The 23,363-nt window shown below is 39.4% G+C and overlaps 1 protein-coding gene across 4 annotated transcripts in view; it reads left to right on the top strand.

The window, feature by feature from the left end:
- The window catches only part of SELP (selectin P), an 87,555-nt gene that overhangs the window by 29,796 nt on the left and 34,396 nt on the right, over positions 1-23,363 (top strand). For 2 of the 4 annotated variants that reach the window (XM_069545603.1, XM_069545602.1), the window contains exon 2: positions 22,379-22,469. Coding sequence is in view for 2 of the 4 variants with exons in the window: in XM_069545601.1 (XP_069401702.1) it covers positions 10,994-10,996; positions 22,379-22,469 (94 nt within the window). In the remaining 2 variants the exon portion in view is untranslated. Of the gene's footprint in view, positions 1-10,832; positions 10,997-22,378; positions 22,470-23,363 lie in introns of those variants that run through there. The other 2 variants (XM_069545601.1, XM_069545600.1) reach the window with 2 other exon arrangements.

The following is a 23,363-nucleotide window of genomic DNA, read 5'->3' as shown; positions in this document are numbered from 1 at the left end:
GGAAGCTCCCATAGTTAAAAAGAACAGTCTTTAATTTTAAAAAAAGTGTATGTACAGTGTGTGTACATATGTGTGTGTATTTGTCTGTATCTGTGTTGGAAGTGTAGAATGCATTTCTCCCCTGCAATTCCTCTCTTCTTAATCTGAAGTTGTTAAATTTCTAAAACCCAATAAATATTAGCACTTTAAGAAATACACTTGACCCTTGAATAATATAGATTTGAACTGGCTGGATCCTCTTATATGCAGATATTTTTCAGTAGTAAATACTACAGTGTTACATGGACTGTTGTTGGCTGAATCCCCAACCAAATGTGGAAGGACCATGGATACCAAGAGCCAATGGTAAATTACACATGAAACATGAATTAATACTTTGCAGTTGTTCAGAGTCAAATGTGATAGAACAAGCTGTCTGTTTGTGTGAGCCACGTGAGGCTGACCTCGCCTCGACTTGTGGGTTTGGAGCAGAAACCACAAGATGCATCTCCAGTTCTGTATCCTCCATGCTCCCTAGCTCATAGCTGCTCTCTCCTGAACCCCAGTGGCCCTAATTATCCTCCTGGGCATGCACTCTCTCATTTAGGCTTTTCTCCTTTCTTTGCATCTGGCTTATATCTCCAGCTAGATTGAAAGGTTCTAGAGGCAGCTTTCCATGCAGACTTAGCAGACCAAGTGTCATAAATTTGTGCAGTCCCAAGTCCTAGAACAACATCCTACATGTAACAGACATTCAATAAATGCGTATTGATGGGAATGCTTGATATTAGTCTGAGAGGCCTGACTGCACAAATTGCTTAATCCTTAAATAAAAAACTTAATTAACTGGAGGAGTACTTTTCTGAACTAGAGGTGGTATTTTGAATGCTAAATTTGTATTTTTATTCTGGATTTGGTGCTCTTGTCTCTAGAACATGGTAGGGGAAATCAACCTGGAGAACGTGTGAAGCTGTTATCTTGATACAAGAAGTAGCTTGATTTAGTTTTACTCTTGATTCATCTTTAATTACCAGAGTTCATGCATGGAATATTCACCAGAAAATCAAGAGAAGGGGGTCAGAAAGACCACTTCTTTTTCCAGAAAGTGCTTTTTAATGAATTTAATGGAAAACCCACATTTTAGTATGGTCATTTCAGCTAAACTTGAGTTTGAACCCCCTCTTCTTCATTTATCAGCTCTGGCATGCTATAATCCTCTAAGTTGCAATTTACTTTTTAACAAAATGTATATCATAATCTCTGAGTAGATGAGCCAGTTCTTCAGATGGAACTAACCCATAAGACTGTTATAGGAATTCAATGATATACAGGCTTTAAAACAGGGGCTCCATGATAGTAACTAAAAATGTAACAATATCTCTGTTTCACTTCCTCAGTGACTGTGAGAGACTATCCATGGTATTCATGTACAGACAGGTCACCCATTTAATTGTGTTTTTAGTGTTCAACTGTAGGGTGATAACCCTTCTGTGGTTATCACAGCCTTCTGGTAATCAAAGGGCCCCAGACACATAAGCTCCTCGAAGGATAAAAATACTTTTAATACAGAAACCACTTCCTAATTCATCTGCTGGGTTTAGAGTATTTTTGTACATGCATGTCCAACCATTGAGCTTGCACAAAAGGATCTGACTTATTTTACTCAGCTCAAGGGTCACCTTCTCTAAGCATCCTTTCCAATTACCTGTCCACTGCCACCATCAGACTGAGGTAGATGTCCTTTAGTGGGACTTGCACATATGTATACACAGTCTCCTCCATATCGTTACAATTAAATTTCTATATTCATCTTTTCATTTGGTCTTTGAGTTCCATCAGGACCAAGACTGCTTTTTTTTTTTTTTAATATGGCTTCTTTTTTTTTTTCTTTTTTGGCTGCTCTGGGTCTTCGTTGCTGTGTGTGAGCTTTCTCTAGTTATGGTGAGCAGCAATTTTATAGTTTCAAAGCATGGGCTTCTCATTGCAATGGCTTCTCTTGTGGTACATGGGCTTAGCTGCCCCTTGATATATAGAATCTTCCTGGACCAATGATCAAATTCATGCCCCCCACATTGGCAGGAGGATTACTAACCACTGGATCACCAGGGAAGTCCAGGACTGTATCTTATTTATCTGTATGTCTCCAGAGAGTAGCTTAGATGATAACACAGAATAGACCTTATAAAAATGTGTAGAACAAATAAATGAAACCCTGGATGGGGCTAAGTAGTTATAAATAGGGTAATGTGGAGTGTGTCCTGAGATGCTGACTTTTATTTAAGGTTATGTGGGTAAACAGGAGAAGGCAATGGTAACCCACTCCAGTAATCTTTCCTGGAAAATCCCATGGGTGGAGGAGCCTGGTAGGCTGCAGTCCATGGGGTCGCACAGAGTCAGACACGACTGAAGCAACTTAGCAGCAGCAGGGTAGACAGTTTTATGAACACTCATGTTTGCTGTTTGAGACCTGTGCCCAGATGACTGATTCCTTAGCCTTTCCTTCCCTTTCAAAAACTGGAGAGCAAGATAGAGACATGAAATACTTAGACCACAGACCAATTTAAATAGAACTTCAGCAGAAAGAGTTAGCTGTTCATGAAATGTGTGTCAGATATCTTTCAAAAACTATGTGAGGAGAGATAACATCTTTGTCCATGACTGCGTCAGCCATCAGGGGAGTAACAGACATGCAGGTTGTTTTTTTTTTCTTTTCAGTTGTAACTAGAGAAAAAATATTACATCAAAAAAGAGCATGATATATTATCAAATGAAAAAAAGCACTGTGCCCAATATACAACGTGATTCCAATTCCACTGGTGACAGTACTTTGGATGATATTTTCCCCTTCTCCATGCTCTTCTTTACAACAAACATGTATTATATTAACCAAAAGTGGAAAAAGTTATATATTCTTTTTTGAAGTTCTAACTTGTCATCCTATGGACTATTCTGTAGAAAGGACCCTTCTCTGTGCAGGGGACCAGCTGTGCAGGTAGAACTTCCCTGAGAAATTAACTGTCTTCTGTTTGACCCAATGACAGATGCTGCACATGATGATACAACTTTAACATGGCCTGTGAGATCTGGCACGGTCTAGGTGCTCCCTAAGTCCCCAGACTCCTTCACCACCATCCAACCACTGTGCTTGTCTGGTAGCTCCCAGGCTGCTCCAAGCCTCAACTGGCCCAGAATGTTCTTTCTGTATATGTACCACAACTTCTTTATCCATTCATTTGTCGATGGGCATCTAGATTGCTTCCATGTTCTAGCCATTGTAAATCATGCTGCAATGAACAATGGGATACATGTCTTTTTCAACCCTGGTTTCCTCATGATATATGCTTAGGAGTAGGACTGCTGTGTCATATGGTGACTTTATTCCTAGTTTTTTAAGGAATCTCCATACTGTCTTCCATAGTGGCTGTATCAATTTACATCCCCACCAATAGTGCAAGAGCATTCCCTTTTCTCCACACCCTCTCCAGCATTTACTGTTTGTAGACTTTTTGATGATGGCCAGTCTGACCGGTGTGAGGCAATATCTCATTGTGGTTTTGATTTGCATTTCTCTAATAATGAACAATGTTCAGCATCTTTTCATGTTTGTTAGCCATCTGTATGTCTTCTTTGGAGAAATGTCTGTTTAGATCATTTTCCCACTTTTTGATTGGGTTGTTTGTTTTTCTGGCATTGAGTTGTATGAGCTGCTTGTATATTTTGGACATTAATCATCTGTCAGTTGTTTCAGTTGCTATTATTTTCTCCCATTCTGAGGGCTGTCTTTTCACCTTGCTTTTCACCTTTACTTTGCTGTGCAAAAGCTTTTAAGTTTAATGAGGTCCCATTTGTTTACTTCTGTTTTTATTTCCACTATGCTAGGAGGTAGGTCCTAGAGGATCTTGCTTTGATTTATGTCATCAACTGTTCTGCCTATGTTTTCCTCTAAGAGTTTATAGTTTCTGGTCTTATATTTAGGTCTTTAATCCATTTTGAGTTTATCTTTGTGTATGGTGTTAGGAAGTGTTCTAATTTCATTCTTTTACATGTAGCTGTCCAGTCTTCCCAGCACCATTTATTGAAGAGGCTGTCTTTGCCCCATTGTATATTCTTGTCTCCTTTGTCAAAAAGAAGGTACCCATAGGTGCATGGGTTTATTTCTGGGCTTTATATCTTGTTCCATTGGTGTATATTTCTGTTTTTGTGCCAGTACCATACTGTCTTGATGACTGTAGCTTTGTAGTATAATCTGAAGTCAGGAAGGTTGATTCCTCCAGCTCCATTCTTTCTCAGGACTGCTTTGGCTATTCAGGGTCTTTTGTGTTTCCATATGATTTGTGAAATTTTTTTGTTCTAGTTCTGTGAATAATGCCTTTGATAATTTGATAGGGATCACATAGAATCTTTAGATTGCATTTGGTACTATAGTCATTTTCACAATATTGATTCTTCCTACCCAGGAATGTGGACTATCTCTCCATCTGTTTATGTTGTCTTTGATTTCTTTCTTTAGTGTCTTATAATTTTCTGTTTACAGTTCTTTTGTGTCCTTAGGTAAATTTATTCCTCGATATTTAATTCTTTTTGTTGCAATGAAGAATGGGATTGATTCCTTAACATTGATTTTTGATTTTTCATTGTTAGTATATAGAAATGAAAGTGATTTCTGTGTATTGATCTTGTATCCTGTGACTTTGCTAAATTCACTGATTAGCCCTAGTAATTTTCTGATACTATCTTTAGGGTTTTCTATGGGCAGTATCATGTCATCTGCAAACAGTGAGAGCATACTTCTTCTTTTCCAATATGGATTCCTTTTACGTCTTTTTCTTCTCAGTGGCTATGGCTAGGCCTTCCAGAACTATGTCAAATAACAGTGGTGAAAGTGGACACCCTCATCTTGTTCCTAATTTTAGGGGGAATGCATTCAGTTTCTCACCATTCAGAATAATGTTTGCTGTAGGCTTATCATTTATGGCTTTTACTGTGTTGAGGTAGGCTCCTTCTATGGCCATTTTTTGAAGAGTTTTAATCATAAATGGGTGCTGAATTTTGTCAAAGGCTTTTTCTGCATCTATTGAGATGATCATATGGTTTTTATCTTTCAATTTGATATGGTGTATCACATTGATTCATTTGCTTATATTGAAGAATCCTTGCATTCCCAGAATAAATCCAACTTGATCATAGTGTATGAACTTTTTGATGTGTTGCTGAATTCTGTTTGCTATAATTTAGTTGAGGATTTTTGCATCTATGTTCATCAGTGATTTTGGTCTGTAGTTTTTTTGGGGGGTTTTCTTTGGTTTTGGTATTGGGGTGATGGTGGCCTCATAGAATGAGTTTGGAAGTGTTCCTTCCTCTGCAATTTTTTGAAAGAGTTTTAGAAGGATAGGCATTAGCTCTTCTCTAAATGTTTGATAAAATTCTCCTGTGAAGCTATCTGATCCTGGGATTTTGGTTTTTGGGAGATTTTTGATCACAGCTTCAATTTCAGTATGTGTAATTGGGTTGTTCATAATTTCTATTTCTTCCTGGTTCAGTCTTGGAAGTTTGAACTTTTCTAATAAACTGTACATTTCCTCCAGGTTATCCATTTTATTGCCATCTAGTTGTTCATAATAGTCTCTTATAATCCTTTGTATTTCTGCATTGTCTGTTGTAACCTCTCCTTTTTCATTTCTAATTTTGTTGACTTGATTCTTCTCTCTTTTTTCTTGACGAGTCTGGATAAAGGTTTATCAATTTTGTTTATCTTCTCAAAGAACCAGCTTTTATTTTTTTAATCTTTACTATCGCTTCTTTCATTTCTTTTTCATTTATTTCTGCTCAGATTTTTATGATTTCTTTCCTTCTGCTAATTTTGGGGGTTTTTCGTTCTTCTTTTTTCAGTTGTTTTAGGTGTAAAGTTAGGCTGTCTATTCCATGTTTTTCTTGTTTCTTGAGGTAGGATTGTGTTGCTATAAACTTCCCTCTTAGAACTGCTTTCCTGCACCCCTTAGGTTTTGAGTTGTGTTTTTTCATTTGTTTCTAGAAATGTTTTGATTTCCCTTTTGATTTCTTCAGTAACCTGATGGTTACTTAGAAACATGTTGTTTAATCTCTATGTGTTTGTGTTTCTTACAGTTTTTTTCTTGTAATTGATACCTAGTCTCATAGCGTGTGGTTGGAGAAGATGCTTGATATGATTTCAATTTTCTCAAATTTATTGAGGCTTGATTTGTGACCCCAAGATATGGTCTATCCTGGAGACTGTTCCATGTGCACCTGAGAAGAAGGTGTATTCTTCTGCATTTGGATGGAATATCCTGAAGATGTCAATAAGATCCATCTCATCTAACGTATCATTTAATACTTGTGTTTCCTTATTAATTTTTTGTTTCAATGATCTGTCCATTGGTGTGAGTGGAGTGTCAAAATCTACTATAATTGTGTTACTGTCAGCTTCTCCTTTTATGTCTGTTAGTGTTTGTCTCATGTATTGAGGTGCTCCTATGTTGGGTGGTGCACAGATATTTACAATTGTTGTGTCTAACTCTTGGAATGATCTCTTGATTATTATGTACTGTCCTTCCTTATCTCTTGTTATATTCTTTATTTTAAGGTCTATTTTGTCTGATATAAGGATTGCTACTCCAGCTTTCTTTTGCTTCCCATTTTCATGGAATATCTTTTTCCATCCTCTCACTTTCAGTGTACATGTGTCTTGAGGTCTGAAGTGGGTGTCTTGTAGACAGCATATATATGGGTCTTGTTTTTGTATCCATTCAGCCAGTCTGTATCTTTTGGTTGCAGCATTTAGTCTATTTACATTTAAAGTAATTATTTATATATCTGTTCCTATTGCCATTTTCTTCATTGTTTGGGGTTGATTTTGTAGATCTGTTTTCTTCTCTTTATTTCTTGACTATATAAGTCCCTTTAACATTTGTTGTAAAGCTGGTTTGGTGGTACTGAATTCTTTTAACTTTTGCTCATCTGAGAAGCAAAATTGACTGATTTCTCCATCAATTTTGAATGAGGTCTTTGCCAGGTACAGTAATCTTGGTTACAGATTTTTCCCTTTCAGTACTTTCAATATATCCTGTCATTCCCTTCTGGCCTGCAGTTTCTGCTGAAAGATCAGCTGTTAAGTGTATGGGATTTCCCTTGAATGTTACTTGTTGCTTCTCCCTTGCTGCTTTCAATATTCTTTCCTTGTATTTAGTCTTTGTTAGTTTGATTAGTGTGTGTCTTGGTGTGTTTCTCCTTGGGCTTACCCTGTATGGGACTCTTTGTGCCTCTTGGACTTGATTGACTATTTCCTTTTCCATGTTGGGGAAATTTTCAACTATAATCTCTTCAAATATTTTCTCATTCCCTTTCTTTTTCTCATCTTCTTCTGGACTCCTATAATTCGAATATTGGTGCCTTTGATATTGTCCCAGAGGTCTCTGAGACTCTCCTCAGTTCTTTTTACTTTATGCATTTTACTTTATTCTGCTCTTCAGAAGTCACTTCCACCATTTTATCTTCCAGCTCAATGATTCATTCTTCTGCTTCAGATGTTCTGCTACTGATTCCTTCTAGAGTATTTTTAATTTCAGTAACTGTGTTATTTGTCTCTGTATGTTTATTCTTTAATTCTTTTTGTCTTTGTTAATTGATCCTTGCATTTTCTCCATTTTGTTTTCAAGGTTTTTGATGATCTTTACTATCATTATTCTGAATTCTTTTTCAGGTAGTTTGCCTATTTCCTCTTCATTTATTTGGACTTCTGTGTTTCTGATTGGTTCATTCATTTGTGCAGTATTTCTCTGCATTTGCACTTTTTTTTTTTTTAACTTATTGTGTTTGAGGTCTCCTATTCCCAGGCTTCCTTTTAGTTTCTGCCCTCTAAGGTTGTCCAGTGGTTTGTGTAAGCTTTGTCTAGGGTGAGATTTATGCTGAGCGTTTCTGTTTCTGTTTGTTTGTTTTTCCTCTGATGGGCAAGGCTGAATGAGATGGTAATCCTGTCTGCTGATGATTTGGCTTGTATTTTGGTTTGTTTGTTGTTTAGATGCAGTGTCCTGCACAGGGTGCTATTGGTGGTTGGGTGATGCCACATCTTGTATTCAAGAGGTTTCCTTTGTGTGATTTCTCACTATTTCATACTCCCTAAGGTTAGTTCTCTGGTAGTCTAGGGTGTTGGAGTCAGTGCTCCCACTCGAAAGGCTCAGGGCTTGATCCTGAGTTTTGCATGGGTCTATATATTCTTTTCTGCTGGTCAGGTACTCCTGTCTGCTCTCCGCTGGTGTCCTGCATGCACTTCTGTGTCTTAAGGTGTACTCCTGATGTATCCAGGATTTGAGTTTTTGTTTTTTTTTAAATTTTATGGCTGTTCTGGGTCTTTGTTACTTTGCACGGGCTTTCTCTATTTGTGGCAAGCAAGGTGTACACTTCCTTTCAGTGCACGCACTTCTCATCGCAGCAGTTTCTCTTGTTTCAGAGCACAGTCTCTAGAGTGCAGGCTCAGTAGTTGTGGTACACAGGCTTAGTTGCTTGGCAGCATGTGGAATCTCCCCAGATCAGGGATTGAACCTGTGTCTCCTGCCTGGGCAGGCAAATTCTTATCCACTGTGCCACCAGGACAGTTCAACTATTTACTGTGTATATAAACGCATCACTGAAATAATATAAATAGAAATTAGAGAGGAAGATGAAGGGGACACTTTTATTGTGTCTACCCAGAGTCATAGATCTAATCAATGAATCAACAAGTATTTGTTAGGTGTCTGATTGCTCTCTGCTAGATACTACAGGAGAAGCAAGACTAATATAAAAAGAGGTCCCATCCTTTGGGAATTTCTAGTACAATACAAGACAAGAAAACATGTATGGAACATAGAAGAAATACTATTAATCAGATTATCTTAGAATCATCATGTTTTTAGTGGCCACCTAATTAGAAACAATATAGATTTTTCTACTAGACTAAATCCATTTGAGCAAATGGTTTCAGTTTGAACAGCTTTTAAACAGTCAATGGTATTTTCCTTCCATTCCTATTCCTTGGAATTCTTTTCTACTTCCCTCACACCCCTTACAATTTAACATTATCCCACTTAAAACATATTGTTGATAGAACCTAGAGTTTATCTAGTGTCTTCCCTCATATTCTTCTGAGAAATGTTTTTAAGTGAAGCAATGTCAAAAAGAGAGTCTAGAGTGTAAAAATAAGAATAGGAGGAAGGCAAGGCAAGTCTTAGGAAAAAAAATAGTGAACGCATCCACTGCACTTGCACTGTGCCAGGTATTGTTTTGAGCACTTCAAGTGTAAATCCATTTAACTGTCCAAACAATTCCATGTGGTGATGATGACTGGTGACTGTTATCCTTATTTGTTAGTATAGTTGAGGGAACTGAGTCACAGGAGGAAAATACCTCCTCAGGTCACACAGATTGTTGGTGATGGAGCCAGGCAGTCTGGCTCTGAACCCTTGCATCACGCTCCTCAAAGATCCCTGTGCTTTCCTATCTCTCAGCATCCCTTGTTCCCCTGCTTCCATTCCTCCATCACTGCCTCCTTTACTAGGCTTTCTATTTCTGCCATGTGTTAATCCTTTCCTCTTCATTCCGAACTCCTAAGTTCAAATGCAGCTCCAAGGTCCTTAAATCATCTTTATCTTTGCACTTCCAGATTTTTCCATTTTATTCCACTTTCAATCAGTCCATGAGATGCCTACTTACAAGCTGTAATAATCATGTAAAGTGAAGTTGCTCAGTCATGTCCAATTCTTTGCGACCCCATGAACTGTAGCCTACCAGGTTCCACCATCCATGGGATTTTCCAGGCAAGAGTACTGGAGTGGGTTGCCATTTCCTTCTCCCAGGGATCTTCCTAACGCAAGGATCAAACCTGGGTTTCCCAAACTGCAGGCAGACTCTTTACCATCTGAACTACCAGGGAAGCCCCATGTAGTATAATAATAATATACTACATAATAATCATGTAGTGAATGAAAAATAATACCCACTACTGCACAACTGAATTCTGAAAGGATAAACTGGAGTTATGGTTTTCTGACTTGACACTAAATGCTTGATACTTGGTTTTACTGTCTGATGGCATATCTGAAAGTAATAATAGCCTATATTCATTGAGTGCCAACTGTGGGCTAGTTATTATTTCAAACACTCCACATATCAACTCATTTAATCACATAACAACTCTGTAAGGTAAGTTCTAGTACCATTCTATTTCACAATTAAAAAAAAAAAAAGAGGCATAGAGAGTTTAAGCATTTTTGCCTAGAAGACAGCCACACATGGACCCAAGAGGGGTCTCAGGCAGTTGACTCAAAGAGCCCAAGTCTTAACCACTCTGCTACAGAGTCTTTTACTTGCCCAACACTAACCATTTTCATATTTTTTTTTCTAATTTAAGAAGCAGAAGTTCCCTTCTAATAATGACCCACGTCTGTTTTATATCTTACTCCAAAACTCTAACATCCCTCCAGATGCCAGAAAACCCTCAGTGGCTTTCCCTTTTCCACCTAATTTTTTTTTTTTTTTGTAACTATTTTTGCTCAGAAAGCTGCTGGAATAGAAAACATTTACTGAGATTTTACAGTAACTGGAAAATTTACATTAATGATTAAGACCAAGTGTGTTTTCTGATATATGACCTTAAATTGGATAACTTATCACAGGTCATATCAAGGAAACCTGACCACTGGGGAACGTGGGTATGATTCCTGCACTACCCACCCTGGAATGTCCAGGAGTGATTCACACTTGCCCCCGTCTGTCTTCAGACCACCTCCCATGGAAGTCTGTACCCCCCTCCCTCCCCCTTCCTCAGTGACTATTATTTCTAAGTTGCCAACATTGCTCCCATATTATCAACATTCTAACTTCGTGGGAAGGGCTGTGGTGACTTTCAGGAAAGTGAATAGGAAGTGCTTTTCTAAACAGCCTGACGGCTGAGGGGTGGCAGCGAGATTATAAGAAGTCGGGGCTGGACAGACAGCAGAAAGCCAGCCGTGTCACAAGAGAGATGGTAAGTTCATTTCTTTTTGCTACGGGAAGTGGTTGGGTGGAAGAGGTTTGGGGTTGAGGCAGGCAGATAAGGATTCCTAAAATGTGGAATAGCAGTAGTTATGGATTTTTACATTGAGTAGCCCCATGGAGTTTGTAAGAATTTCAAAACCTGCTGCCCACTTTGACACTCCCAGCATCCTTTTGAGTTGCTATGTCCATGTTACAAATGAAGCTGCTGTGCCTTACAGAGAGGCTAGGTGTTTGACCTAAGGTGCACTGTTGGACTGGATGTGGTCTGGATCTGAATTTCTATCCTCTTGCTCCATAGCTACTGTCTTTCCTAGCAGGGCTTATAGGGACTCTCTTGGAGCAAATCCTGGTTAACCCTCAACTCTTCTCCAGGATTGCTCCTCTGTCTGGGTTGAAGGCAAGGCTGAGTAAGTGCCCTGGTATAAGACTACAGTCAAATGGTTTCTCACCCAACTCCCCCATTTCTTTTTCTGTACCTTAGGAGTCTGCTAGGACTGATGTGGACTAGCCGCACAGTTTCTGTTTCTGCCACAACTCTCAGTCTTGCTTGTGACTCAGTTTTCTCATCTGTAAAATGGACAGAATAATAGTACTTTACTTTGTAGCATCACTGTGGGAATTAAATAAGCTGAAAACAAGTAGGTCTGAGCCTGGCACATAGTTATGGGTTAACAGATGTTAGATATTATTGTTATGAGAAAGAGAAGATCTCGGGATTTTGTAGGATCTGAAATCCAGGAAAGATCCAAGGAAAAGGGCATTCTTAACTCATTAAATAAGACACAAACACATAGTTTTACCCTTGACTTATGAGGTGTATCTCATACAGTCCTAGGGTCTAAAATCCTTTAGTCTGTGGCTAGAGAGGAAGCAGACTGTCCCTGTTTTTGAGCCCCTTTCTATGGAATACCAGAAGAAAGTAGTGCTTATATTCACTTCACCTCCATTTCTTTGCTTTACTATAGAACAATTTTCAAACACTTTAGTGAGGATTTTCCAGGTTGGGTTGAACAGCGATAAGAGGATGATGAAAAGAAGAGGAAGGAGTTTGAGTCTGTTCTGAGTGTGAACTCCAGTGATGTAAGAATGTAGATTTCTTTTATCTCTTTATCTCTTGCATATTTTTCCTGAATTGGTCAACTTAAACTAGTGAACAGCTATTTCTTTCTTCCATCTATTCTCCCTGGGATCCTCCTTTTAGAGGAATGTTAAATCATGGAGTTCTTCGAGATTCTGAAGAAAGGTGCAAATCCTTTCCCAGATGAAATGCCAGACATCCACATAAACATTGAGCTTTATGGATAACTGCAGGGGGTCCCCAAACTTCCATGTCTAAGAACCCCATCCTTTCACCTCCTGTGTTTTAAGCTCAGAAGTTTCTCCATTGGCTTCTTGAAACTAGGCTGGGACTCTGCAATGAAGTGCTAACAACTCCAGCCCTGGAATTGTTTTAAACATTCCAGAGACAAGACCTCTTTCTTTGCCCTGGAGAACATTTGTCTCTTGGGATTCAGGAACACCAAACTCTGCATGTAAATTCAACTTCAAGTTCAGAATGGCTTCAATTAACCCTAGGACGTGAGGAAACATATTAAAGTTTATCTGCTGGTGTGTTTTCAACCAGATGGATCTCAGAATGTGGGAGCTCTAAATGGGGAACTTACAGTTAAATTATGCCAGAGTTAGAGTATCAGTAGGCTAAAGAGGAGGTCTGGGTTCACTTTCATCTATGCCTTTTAACCATTTTAGGTCTGTTAACTCTAGTTCTTACTCTTCCTTTCAGTACCTATTTTTTCAAAACATAAATAAATGGTTCACATTCTCCTGGGCTGGCTGCTAGGTCTTAAAAAGTTCAGCTTCAGAATTTTGTAAATGGAAACTTATTAATCAAACCCCCAAACATCAAAGTGACTTACTACTCAACAGGCAGCCCTGGGAAAAGACCCTAGACCTGACCCTAGAGGGTAGCATATGGTGTTTCATAAATGGTATTTATACATTGCCTTCTAAGTAATTCATTTCCTGGATTGAAAAGCAAAATAGAAATTTTATAAAGTCAAATATACAAAATGAATCCTTTATATTTTAGAGATATAGTTCAGTGATGGTTCAGATGACTTAAAATCTTTTAATTATGCTACTTTATTTTTAATATTAATATTTCACCCTATATAATGGTGATCAAGAGTCTGATTTAAATATATACATATGCTTTGATTCTTAGTTTTGATGTCCTGGGTTCCTTCCTGTCTTTATTTGTATTGGTTATTTGGCTTTTAGATCTCTTTGTTTCACTGTTTCATTTTCTGCCTTTAGGCTAGGACCACTAAAAGCTATACTATATTACCACCACCACCTGGAAACTTAAGGGAAATTATATGATCAGCTGTACTACCTAGAAAATCTCTACTCTGCCACCAAGAATTTTCAGAACTCTATTTCCTCAATGACTCTCATATCTTCCTACTGCTTTTCCATTCCTATTGACCCTCTTTAATTTTCTTTCCTTCCCATAGGAAATTTCTAAGACAAAACCAACTGATTTTGTAGATAATACCCAACATTTGCAAATATTCATTTGGTGCCCCACCATGTACCTAGCAGTATGCTAGAAATATATGTAAATAAATGTTGAAGAGAAATAATTTGTTTTAAATCACCTGTAGACTTGCTGGAGAAGGGAAATCCCATGGAAATCCTGGGAAATCCCAGGGACAGAGGAGCCTGGTGGGCTGAAGTCCATGGGGTCATAAAGAGTCAAACATGACTCAGAGACTGAGCACAGACTTATTACATTTTCAATTTGAAAGTCTACAGATTATTGCCACAAATTTTTCCAAAGAGAGAGAGAGAAACACCATCTACTCAGGATGCTTCTCTGTTCAAAACCCTGGCAGTTGGATCCCTTCTGCAACCAGTATTTCTGACTCACACGATTTGGCCATGAACCAACTCCTTTTCAGCTAACCCCCAGGACTTCCCAATTTTCAGCAGCAATCAGACCACATCACTCCCGCTCTTAAAATCTGCTTGCTGCCCCACTTGACTTGCACTTAGAACAAAAATTTCATCTCCTTGTTTTGGTTGCCAAAGCCCAGAGTGATCTGTCCTCAGCACCATCTCATCCTTTGCTTCCCCTTGTTCATTCCATTCCAGCTGCTCTGCTTTCTTCCTGTCCTTTGAACACTCCACACTTTCCTTCCACTTTAAAGCCTCTGTATTAGCATTTCCTTCTAGCTTTAATGCTCTTCCTCCTGTTTCTCTCTGCTTTCTTCTGGTCATTCTGCTCTCAGTCTAAATGTCACCTTTTTAGAGAGGTCTTCCCTGACCTCCCTCCTGTCTAATATCACTACCCCGTCATTCTATCACATAACCTGGCTTTAATTCTCTAACTACCCCTTTTCACTATCTTCTGTTTTTTATGTTAACTTGTTCAGCACTGTTGTATATGTATTCGTGTTTGCTTCATTGTCTGTCTTCCACAGAATGTACATTTCATGAGGACAGGAACTGTATCTTTTTAATCATTTTAATACCATTGCCTGGAACAGTACCCAACACATTGTAGGCACTTAATAAATTGATAGTTATTGAAATAAGTATTGGGAAAGAACACAGGCAATACAAGGACATGCCTATCTTGGTGTGAGGAGGAAGAGGTTAGTATGGGGAAGGCTCCTTTAAGGAGGAGATTCCTGGTCTAGTAGAGCTAGGCACCCACAGAGGGAGAGGGTGCCCTGGGCATAAAAAGAACATAGGGAACATACAGTGTATTCTGAAAAGTACAAGATGTCTTGTTATAAATGCATGGTAGAACTGTGGTGGAGGAGAGGGGTAATTGAGGAGTAATGGCAGGAGATGAGACTAGATAAATAAGAAGAAGCCTCATCTTGAAGAGCCTCGAAGTGTCCTCTTAAGAATTTGTTCAGGGAATAGAAACATTTGATGGACTTTAAGTAGTGAAGCAATACGATCAGATTTTGTGTTAGGAATATCATTCTGATGGCCTTCGAGATAAAGAACTGGAGATGGGTAAACTTGAGAAGAAGAGATCAAGGGGAAGATGATTTCTCTGGTCTGGGAAAGAAGTGATAATGTCTGAATTAGTGCAGCAGCAGTAAAGTGGAAATCTGGAGAATGGCCAGGTATCTCACCAGAAGGTAAAGTCCATCGGGTCTGATGGCAGATTGATGTGAAGGGATCCTTGGTCTTCCTTCCCCGGTCCTACTTGATGGAGGACTTGAGGGTCTCTGTGGGCAAGTAGGCTGTGGGGCTTGGGTCAGGGATACTGTTAATAATAAGAACATGCATACTTTATATGAGCCCTCTTTGGTGCGGGAGCCTTTCAAAGGGACACACCCACTCCAGAAAGTTAACATGGAATTTGCTGTCTCCTCTCCCTCTTCTAAGAGCTGCTGCTATCTGATGCTTCTCCAGGCTTTCTCGAGACACACCAGCTATGGTAGGTCCTGAATCTCTACCTCTCCTCCACTGGCCACTGTCCCAACACACTTCCTTGAGCTGGCCCCAAAGCCACCCACATGGAGTTCAGTGAGTGAGTCCTGCTCCTCTGTTCTCTCACATGGGACGTGAGCCATCATGCCCTTGTTTCTCTAACACTCCAAGAGAATGAGACAAAGTGCCTAGAACATATTTTTTGTACAGCCTTCTCATACTCTATCTAACCACACTTTTTTTTTTAATTGAAGGAGGACTTCTTTACAATATTGGTTTGATTTCTGCCCTATATCAATATGAATTAGCCAATAGGTGTACATATGTCCCCTCTCTCTTGAACCTCCCTCCTACCTCCCATACAATACACTTTTAAATTTGATACAATCACTGTAACCCTATTGTACTTAATTCTAATTATCACCTTTTCCCAACATTTTTCCATTCAGCATGCTTCCATTTTACTTTCAGTCATTCCCTTGCTATTTTTTCACTTATTCGTTCATTTATTCATCTGTAACATATTTTTAATATCATTTTATTTATTTATCTATGGTTGTGCTGGGTCTTCGTTGTTGTGCAGGCTTTTCTCGAGTTGCAGAGAGCAGGTGGGGGAGAGGGCGCTACTCTTTGCTGCAGTGCACAGGTTCTCATTGTGGTGACTCATCTTGTTGCGATTCCCAGGCTCAAGACCACAGGCTCGATAACTGCAGCACACAGGTTTAGTTGCTCCGTGGCATGCGAGATCTTCCTAGTTCAATCCCTGCATTGGCAGGCAGATTCTTTACCACTGAGCCACCAGGGGAGCCCTCTGTAACACATTTACTAAGCAGTAAGCATCTGTTCTCTACTATGGCTGGGGTTCAGATGTAAGTCATAGCCCTTGTCCTAAGATGGCTCTGCCAGCTGCTCCCTCCAGCTGAGTGCAAATAGGTTTCTTCTGCATTTGGATTGCAGACTTCATGCTCAGGAGGAAAGTCGGGGTGGAGATGCTGATGGAGAGCCACTGACATGCAGATGACCATAAGGAGGCCTCAGGAAAGCAAAAGACTGATGAGAAAAGGGTCCTGGAGACAGGAACCCAGGATAATCTCTGTCTCTGCAAGTGAAGGCAGAGTTGACGTGGATTCAGGAGAAGACTGAGAACAATCACTTAAGATGTCAGAATAGAAGCAAGAGAAGAATCAGGGAAGCATTGTAAGCAAAAGGAAGTAGTGATATTTATTGCTACAGAATGGTCAAGGAAGATAATGATGGGAAGACTGCATTGGGTTTGGTCATTGGGATGTCAGTGGTAAAGTCGGCAGGAGCAGTTTTGGAGGGGACTAAGAGCTGAGGAAGAAAGAGGAGGCAAGGAAATTAATAAAACTGAAATGTAGAGGAAGGAGAAGAATCAGACAGGACCTAAGCAGAAGACAGGGGGTCTAGGGAGAGACCCTGAAGGTTCTGCCTCTAAAGTGCAAGGCTGTGGTCTACAACATAGGCAGGAGAACAGAGTCACCTTTCTGCGGTACCTTTCCTGCCAACTTTGTCAGCCACCCGGCATGCTGGCAGACATGGGATCACTACTGGCATCTAAAAGCTCTATGCAAAGGTTGAGGGGAAAGAAACACTTCCTGCTCCTTCTACTTTGTCTCTGCCTCTCTCTTCACCCCACACTCACTTTTAATTCTTTGGAAAGTAAAATTAAAGACAAGCACAGTGGAAAGCAGCTTTCATGAAGGTTTACACAGGCACAGGATGTTATTCCAGTAACCCGGTCTCAGACTCCTTCCCAGTGACTTCCGATTTGATGTAGGCTGCCAAAGAATATTAAAATAAAAATGAACAGAGCACACGGCTGCTTCTCCTCAGGAGGTATTTCCTGGTGTTTCAGCACTTGTTTAGTCACAGACACCAAGACAGAGCCCTTAACTCTTCATCATCCTCGATCTAGCGCTGCCTTGTCCTAAAGGTGACAATGAAAGTAGGGACAAATGTGAGAAAGCATCCTCACCCCAAGGCAGTTTCAGAGGAAAATGATTGTTCAAAGGAGGGCTTTTAAACATCATTCATCTTCCACACCCACACACCAAATGCTTGTCAGTTGCCAATGAGTCAAGGAGCCGTCTTACAGATATCACAGAGATTATTCTGACATTGTCTGAAAAATTGCAAGTGTGCAATTTTTAAAAAAGAATCCTGATTATGGCTTTTATCAGACTTTCAAAGGCGTTCATGAGTTCTTTGAGAATAAGAATCACTGTGCTTTATACATATAAAAAGGATAACCAGCAAAGATCTATTGTATAGCGCAGGGAACTCTACTCAGTACTCCGTAATGACCTATATGGGAAAAGAATCTGAAAAAGAAGGGATATATGTATATCCATAACTGAATCACTTTGCTGTACACTTGAAACTAACACAATATTATAAATCAACTATATTCCAAGATAAAATAAAAATTAAATTTAGGAGAAAAAAAAAGTATCACTGTGTTAAGCCAACATACATTCCAGGGAGCAAGCATCGGCAGGTCATCTGAACTCACTGAGTCTCAGTGGTAGGCAGTGACGGTAGTCCCAGACCTACTATAGAAGGCTGGAGAAATCCTTAATTGACTTGGTAGTCATCCTTACAGTCTCCTGCCGCTCTTATAGAATGAGAGGTGATTCTTGGTATAATCCTGATTTTAGAACACAGAAAAGGACGGTCAGATTGAAGCAGGAGACACACAATGACTTGCATTTTCCTTTCTCAGGTGTTGTGTCTTAATCAGAAGCAGTTGCCAGTCCTCTAAAATCTTAAAAAGTTTAAAACCAGCACACACTCTCTTTCTCTCTGTCTGTATTTTGCTAAACCAAACCATATTGAAAGTTTATACAAACAACTTAAGACATAAAATGGTTCTGCTGGGACAGTGGGTGGACTTGGAAATGGAGATGGGGGTAGGAGCCTCACTGGCTCACTATTCCAACACTCTTCCTTGAGCTGGCCCCAAAGCCAGAGAAACCTGTAGAAATACTCTCTACAGGAAGAAAACCACTTTCTCAGGGCACAGGAAGAGCAGCCACTAGATGATAAACACTACAACCCTCTGGTCTACCTGGGAGAAATCCAGCAGATTCAAAGGCAAATACTGAATCTCATTAGCTACGTTACTGCACTCTTCAGCAGCAATATTTTTGCTTCTGTACTTGCCCCCCATCAAAATCCTGGAAAATTATATAACCTCTTGAACCCTTCTAAGTGGAGAGCTAAATTTTTAATCACAAGTTTTAAAATAAAAGATGGAATTTCCAGTGAATTCTAAAAATTGGCCTTTCACAATAAATGTTACATCATTTCCTAGAGTTTATCCAATGGAATAAAATACCACAGTGATCTGATAACACTTATCACTTAAAAAAAACACAAACTAGTTCCTAATAATAGGGAAGTTAATATTTTTTTCTTTTTTGTTGTCTCTTCTTTAATACCTATTTCTATTTCATTTCCTATACAGAATTTTAACCTAATACATTTTAAGCTTATTTGATTGATGACTATATCATATATTTTTATATAAATAAAAATATAATTAAGTTGAAATGTAAAAGATTCAATTTTATGAAATCATAAATCTCTATGTGTTAAATGTTTTCCTTTTTGATCGAGTTAGCATGACAATTACTTTAAGTACACAATTTAAAAATAGCATAAACATACTGCAAGTTTTAATAAGTAACTTAAACTTCCATATTTAAAATGGTATTGAAGACACATCTCTACATAAGGAGAGGGGCTTTTTCCCTATCCATGTAACCTTGTGTGAATATTATTTATTGACATAATCAAACAAGTTCACCATCAATTCTATTCCTATATTTCATTTTGTAAGGACTTTATTAAACATTAAGGACCTTTATTCAGTTGAATAAGTAAATGGAAGTTTCTTATAATGATGTCTCTCAATTCTTTGAACTCCTTCCAAGTTTCATGTCCCAATCACGTTAATGAAAAGAGAGAAATGGAAAACTCCTTGACATGAAAAGGATTTGTTCCACTATCATTTGAAGCATTCAAGTTGTCAGATCTACATCAATATTTTGGATGGTTTCTGTTTGGCATACCAGATGTTTTTTACATACAGAGACCAGGCCTAATGATTAGTAAGAGTCAGGTTACAAAAGGTGTGATTTCTTTTGTAAAATGGGAGAAGTAGATACATTTATAGAAAGATTGGTTTTAGGGAAGTGTACATGTTGAAGATAAAGTTGGAAATCTGAACAGAGATTTACTTAAATTCTCCCTGCTATGTACCCCTTGGGAAGCCAGGCTCATTCTGGTTTGAAGATTGCTGCTCTAGCACCTGGCATGACACTCAATGGGTACTGAATTGAAAGTGGTGTAACAATAACTGGTGATACAATATAACCCACAGAGACCTCTATGGGATTAAGTTCCTACTAAGGGAATTATCGCCATACTTCCTATGCAAAGAAACAGCACCGTAAATCATAACATTATGATACTGTCAACGCCTGATAATAGGTCTTGCAGTGGCCAGTTGATTAGCATTCTAGTAAGAACACAAAGCATGCCTGCTTATCAAAGCCTATATTCAGAAACTCTAGATAGAAAAGTGCCAGGCTTCTTATACAAAGATAACTCCACTGTCTGGAAGATTTGCACTGATTTGTGTTACATGCTCCACACTGTCTGGTCTGGCTGGAGTCAACAGTACATATACACTGTGTGCACGCCCACACACACACACACATATGCTACCACCGCAACCACCACTTACCCCATAGACCCTACATCATCCATCTCTGAAGCCTGACTGTGGCAGTTGAGAATTTCTATCTAGGAAGGGCTTCAGTTAGCAGTCTGGCTGGGAGAGCAGCATAGCTTCAGTAGAAAACAAATACATGATTTTTATGTTGGTGGTTTTGCTGGGGTGGCTCTGGATGAGCACAGATGTGGCAACCAGGCTTGGGCATGTCACATATTCCATCATCTACAACAGCAACTCAGGGTGGGTTTGAAAACCTGGAGATTTCAAAAAGCAAAAAAGTACAGTGGCAAAAGTTCTTGTTTCAAAGTTAGGCTCTGCTTCTGTCATTTTCCATGTGTTGCTTTCAACACTACCAACCTTCAGTATTCTCATGTGTAACAGGAGGGTGCTGGGTGAGCATCTCCAGAACTTATTTGTCTAAAACACTTTCAGTTCAGTTCAGTCAGTCAGCTGTGCCCGACTCTTTGTGACCCCATGAATCATAGCACGGCAGGCTTCCCTGTCCATCACCAACTCCCAGAGCTCACCCAAACTCATGCCCATCGAGTTGGTGATGCCATCCAGCCATCTCATCCTTTGTCGTCCCCTTCTCCTCCTGCCCTCAATCTTTTCCAGCATCAGGGTCTTTTTCAGTGAGTCAGTTCTTTGCATCAAGTGGCCAAAGTATTGGGGTTTCAGCTTCAGCATCAGTCCTTCCAATGAATATTCAGGACTGATTTCCTTTAGGATGGACTGGTTGGATCTCCTTGCAGTCCACAGGACTCTCAAGAGTCTTCTCCAACACCATAGTTCAAAAGCATCAATTCTTTGGTGCTCAGCTTTCTTTATGATCCAACTTTCACATCCATACATGACTACTGGAAAAACCATAGCTTTGGCTAGGTGGACCTTTGCTGATAAAGTAATGTCTCTGCTTGTTAATATGCTGTCTAGGTTGGTCATAGCTTTCCTTCCAAGGAGCAGGCGCTTTTTAATTGCATAGCTTCAGTCACCAGCTACAGTGATTTTGGAGCCCAGAAAAATAAAGTCTGACACTGTTTCCACTGTTTCCCCATCTGTTTCCCATGAAGTGATGGGTCCAGATGCCATGATCTTCGTTTTCTGAATATTGAGTTTTAAACCAACTTTTTCACTCTCCTCTTTCACTTTCATCAAGAGGCTCTTTAGTTCTTCTTTGCTTTCTGCCATAAAGGTGGTGTCATTTGCATATGTGAGGTTATTGATATTTCCCCCAGCAATCTTGATTCCAGCCTGTGCTTCATCCAGCCTGGCATTTTGTGTGATGTACTCTATATATAAGTTAAATAAGCAGGGTGACAATATGCAGGCTTGACATTCCCCTTTTCTGATTTGGAACCAGTCTGTTGTCCCATGTCCAGTTCTAACTGTTGCTTCTTGACCTGCATACCGATTCTCAGGAGGCAGGTCAGGTGGTCTGGTATTCCCATCTTTTTAAGAATTTTCCACAGTTTGTTGTGATCCACACAGTCAAAAACACTTTAAACATGTTAATAGATTTGATGAAATCCCAACATAAGGGAGGTTATGAGAAGTCATCCTTGCTATAGATTCAAGGTGAGTAAGTTTATTATTCATTTATTAATAAAAATTATATATGTCTACATACATGCATTAAGCACTGAATAATATTATAGACATATATTAAAACAGTAAAGGAAGAAAACATAGATCAAGAATACAGAATAGATGGCATATTGCAGCATGATTAACTGATGTTCTGTGCATCAGAGTACAGGCCAGACAGCTGTGTGGATCAGGGAGGTTTTGTGAGACTTCCTATTATTCTTGAGTATGGCATACCAGTTTTTAAAGGGAGATTATTGCATAATAATAATGATAGCATTTTTAACATGATACTGCAAAATACATCATAAAAGAAAATACTAGTGGCAACCAGTTGTTACTCATTAAATATTTGTTGAATGAATGAGAAATTAAGTCTGTTCTGAGTCTTGATGCAATCTTCAACTAGGGGAGGACTTAAGCAGAGCATTGAGAAATAAAAATTGAGCAGAAGGCTTGAGCCGCCCACTAACGGAAACAGACAGGTCACTCAAGACCATCCTTGTTAAGTAGAAGTGGTTGGCCACATTTATCGCACGTGGACACTAAAAGGAAGTTTTCTTGTTTCAGGCCAGCTGCCCCAAAGCCATCTGGAGCTGGAGATTTCAGAGAGTGGTCTTCAGATCTGTCCAACTCCTTTGCTTCAGTATCCTGATCTTCGGTAAACTTTATGCTCACCTTTCACCTGGTCCTCAGAGATTAGGGTAACTTCTCCAAATGGGCAAAGTTAAGGATGGTAGCCAGTTGCGAGGCATGGGAAAACTGTCCAAGCCCAGATTCCTGGATGGGGGGAAATGCACCCAACAAACACCACCATATTGGTAGAAAAGGCTTCAGGGAGAACATACAAAAATACACCTATGGCCAATTTATGCATTAGACTCAATAGACACAGGCCTGCGTTACTTTTAGAGAGCCACAAAAATGCTGTAATTTCTTTAGAAATCATTTTCTTCTAGGTCAAAGAAAATGTTTTCATGTGCAATACTAATATGTTCATCTTTAAACCAATGCAGTTATAAAAGTTTTAATTTTATTACTGAGGAAGGGGATTCTGAAGGCAAAATTCTATGCAAGTCAGAATCTAGCCCTGGTGATATCAGAATAAAGTCTTATAGCAAAACAATGCAATAGAGGTGCCTGTGAGGGAAGGCAAACAGAACCGACTCTCATGTGGGCAGCTGAGGAGAGGGTTGATTAGGAGCAAGCCCTCATAAACAGGAAAAAGAGCCATTTCCAGGCCTGATTGCTTACCCTGTGAACCTCTTCACTTGGGAACTGGCCTCTTCTGGTGGGGGTGAGCTCCCACTGGCTAGGTTAACACTACTTTGTGTCCTAACCCTCTTTATACTTTGGAAGGGCACATTCTTTATTTCATTTGATTTCATAAACATTTCTTTTAAAGGCCTGTTTTAAGCACTATTTTAACAAGTGAGTAAGCAGAGATGGAAGAAGTGGAGTAATTTATCAAAGGGAAACAGCCTGGTGTAGTAGGATGAGTGTAAAATTGCTAACCAGGAGATACCATGAGCCTCCGCCACAAACCTGGTGTTTT

Source organism: Ovis canadensis, chromosome 12, assembly GCF_042477335.2.
Source record: "Ovis canadensis isolate MfBH-ARS-UI-01 breed Bighorn chromosome 12, ARS-UI_OviCan_v2, whole genome shotgun sequence".
NCBI classification, from domain to species: Eukaryota; Metazoa; Chordata; class Mammalia; order Artiodactyla; family Bovidae; genus Ovis; species Ovis canadensis.
The sequence above is the reverse complement of the archived record's forward strand: the minus strand, read 5'-3'. Positions and strand labels throughout refer to the sequence as shown.